The sequence below is a fragment of the Charadrius vociferus genome, unplaced genomic scaffold, assembly GCF_000708025.1.
Source record: "Charadrius vociferus isolate BGI_N301 unplaced genomic scaffold, ASM70802v2 scaffold544, whole genome shotgun sequence".
NCBI lineage: Eukaryota > Metazoa > Chordata > Aves > Charadriiformes > Charadriidae > Charadrius > Charadrius vociferus.
The window spans coordinates 35,339-37,056 of NW_009648162.1; the positions used below are offsets into that span (position 1 = coordinate 35,339).

Sequence of the window (1,718 nt, forward strand, 5' to 3'; positions counted from 1 at the left end):
CCCCCCCGGGCAGCCCCTCCACAGGGCCAGGCAGCCCCCAGCACATCCCCATCACGCTGGTGGTGTCAGGAGAGCTGGGCACGCTGGCCCCTGGCTCTCCCGGCACACAGGGGCTGCCAGGGCAGGGATCTGCTCACCGCTGTGCCATGCAGAGCCAGGCGGGTGGGTGCCAGCTCCTGCACCTCCCAGGTTGTCACACGTGGCCCCCCTGCCCCGAGCGGCATCGTCAGGGGACAAACAAACCCCTGTGCCAGGCGCGGGGCCAGTTGCACCCCCCTGGCTGGCTTGTTCCCCCAGGGTCCCTCCTGTCCCAAGGTGACAGACCCCCATCTCCGGCCATCCCATCCCACAGCAGAGGCACCTCTGCTGCCCATGGCTGCTGCTTCCCCACTAAGGACCCCCTTTGCCTGCCCCAAAGCACCCAGATGGGCAAACCCCAACCCAGGTTCCCTCACGCAGAGGGGACGGAGGCCCCCAGCACCCATCCATCCTTTGGGCCAGCAGGTGAGATGTTTGCAGAACCCCCCAGGGAAGAACCACGTCTTTTTTAACGTCCATTTATGGCCCCGTGGAGCCACCACCCGCAGTCCTGTGTGCACGACGTGATGCAGGAACGCGGCACCATCTCAGCTCCAGATAGATTTTTATGGGGACGGCAAAGAGCCCTCCCACAGTGGCATCAGGCGGATAAACAGATTAAAAACCTTCTCTTTGCTGGCTCCCTGCTCCCGAGCCACTTTTCCTGTCCATCCCACTGGGGCTTGGTGACCATCTCGGATCCCTCCCTTGTCTCTCCCCGCAAAATATCGGGGGGTGCTGGACAGGGATGCCAGCTGTAGCTCAGCGGGATGCTTTGATGCCCATCTCCCGGTCGACTGCCTGGAGGAAATGTTCGTTGAGGAAAAGCATCTGCCCGTGGGGCAGGAGACGATCCAGGAGGACGTCGGCGGCATCGGGTCGGAGCAGGACATCGGCGCCAGGGCCGAGGAGGCGCAGGGAGGTGAGCAGGCGGGGGGCCAGGCGGCGCAGGGTGATTTCAGCCAGCGATAGATTCTCTTGGGGGTCACAAACCAAGGCGAAGGCGAGGGCCACGACCGATAGCCAGGCTACCGTCACCCGTTCAGGGAAAGGATCCCCGGGGGGCAGCTGGAAAAGCCCCCCCGGGGCATCTTGCAGCGATATCGGCTCGTCGGGGAGCTGGGGGAGTTGGGGGGAGGATGGGCGCCCCGAGGATGACTGAAGCAGTCGGCACTGGGAGGCCACCTGCCTGAGAGAGAAGGGGGGATCCTCGCATTAAGACCTCCCTGTCCAGGGGTCCCGCCGAGCCCTGGCCCCCCAAAAGGAAGCTGTCACAGTTTTAGGGGTCCCACCACTGAGCCTAGAAGCCCCCAGGAAAGGGTGGGGTCCCATGGAGAAGGGGTGTCACTGCCCTGGGGGTCCTGCAAAGCCCAGGAGCCCCCCAAAAGGGAGGGGTGTCATGGCCCCAGGGGTCCCAATGAGCCTGGCACTGCTGGGAGGGGAGTGCCACAACTCTGAGGGTCCCGAGGTGGTGGGTGGGGTGGCGGTGCTTATGGTCCGGGGGGTCCCACCGAGCCCAGCACCCCCAGGAAGGGGGGTCCAATGGAGTGGGGGGGTGTCCCGGCCCCGGGGGGTCCCGCCGAGCCCCGCTCGCCCGGTGGAAGGAGGGGGATGTCCCGGGTACCTGGCCACGGCCAGCA

At 65.7% G+C, this 1,718-nt stretch overlaps 1 protein-coding gene across 1 annotated transcript in view; it reads right to left on the reverse strand.

The window, feature by feature from the left end:
• Window positions 1-840: 840 nt before the first annotated feature.
• Window positions 841-1,718, reverse strand: part of AP5S1 (adaptor-related protein complex 5, sigma 1 subunit) — a 3,773-nt gene continuing 2,895 nt past the window's right edge. Inside the window, exon 3 of the mRNA XM_009884088.1 lies at window positions 841-1,267. Coding sequence (XP_009882390.1) covers window positions 841-1,267 — 427 coding nt within the window. The remainder of the gene's footprint in view (window positions 1,268-1,718) is intronic.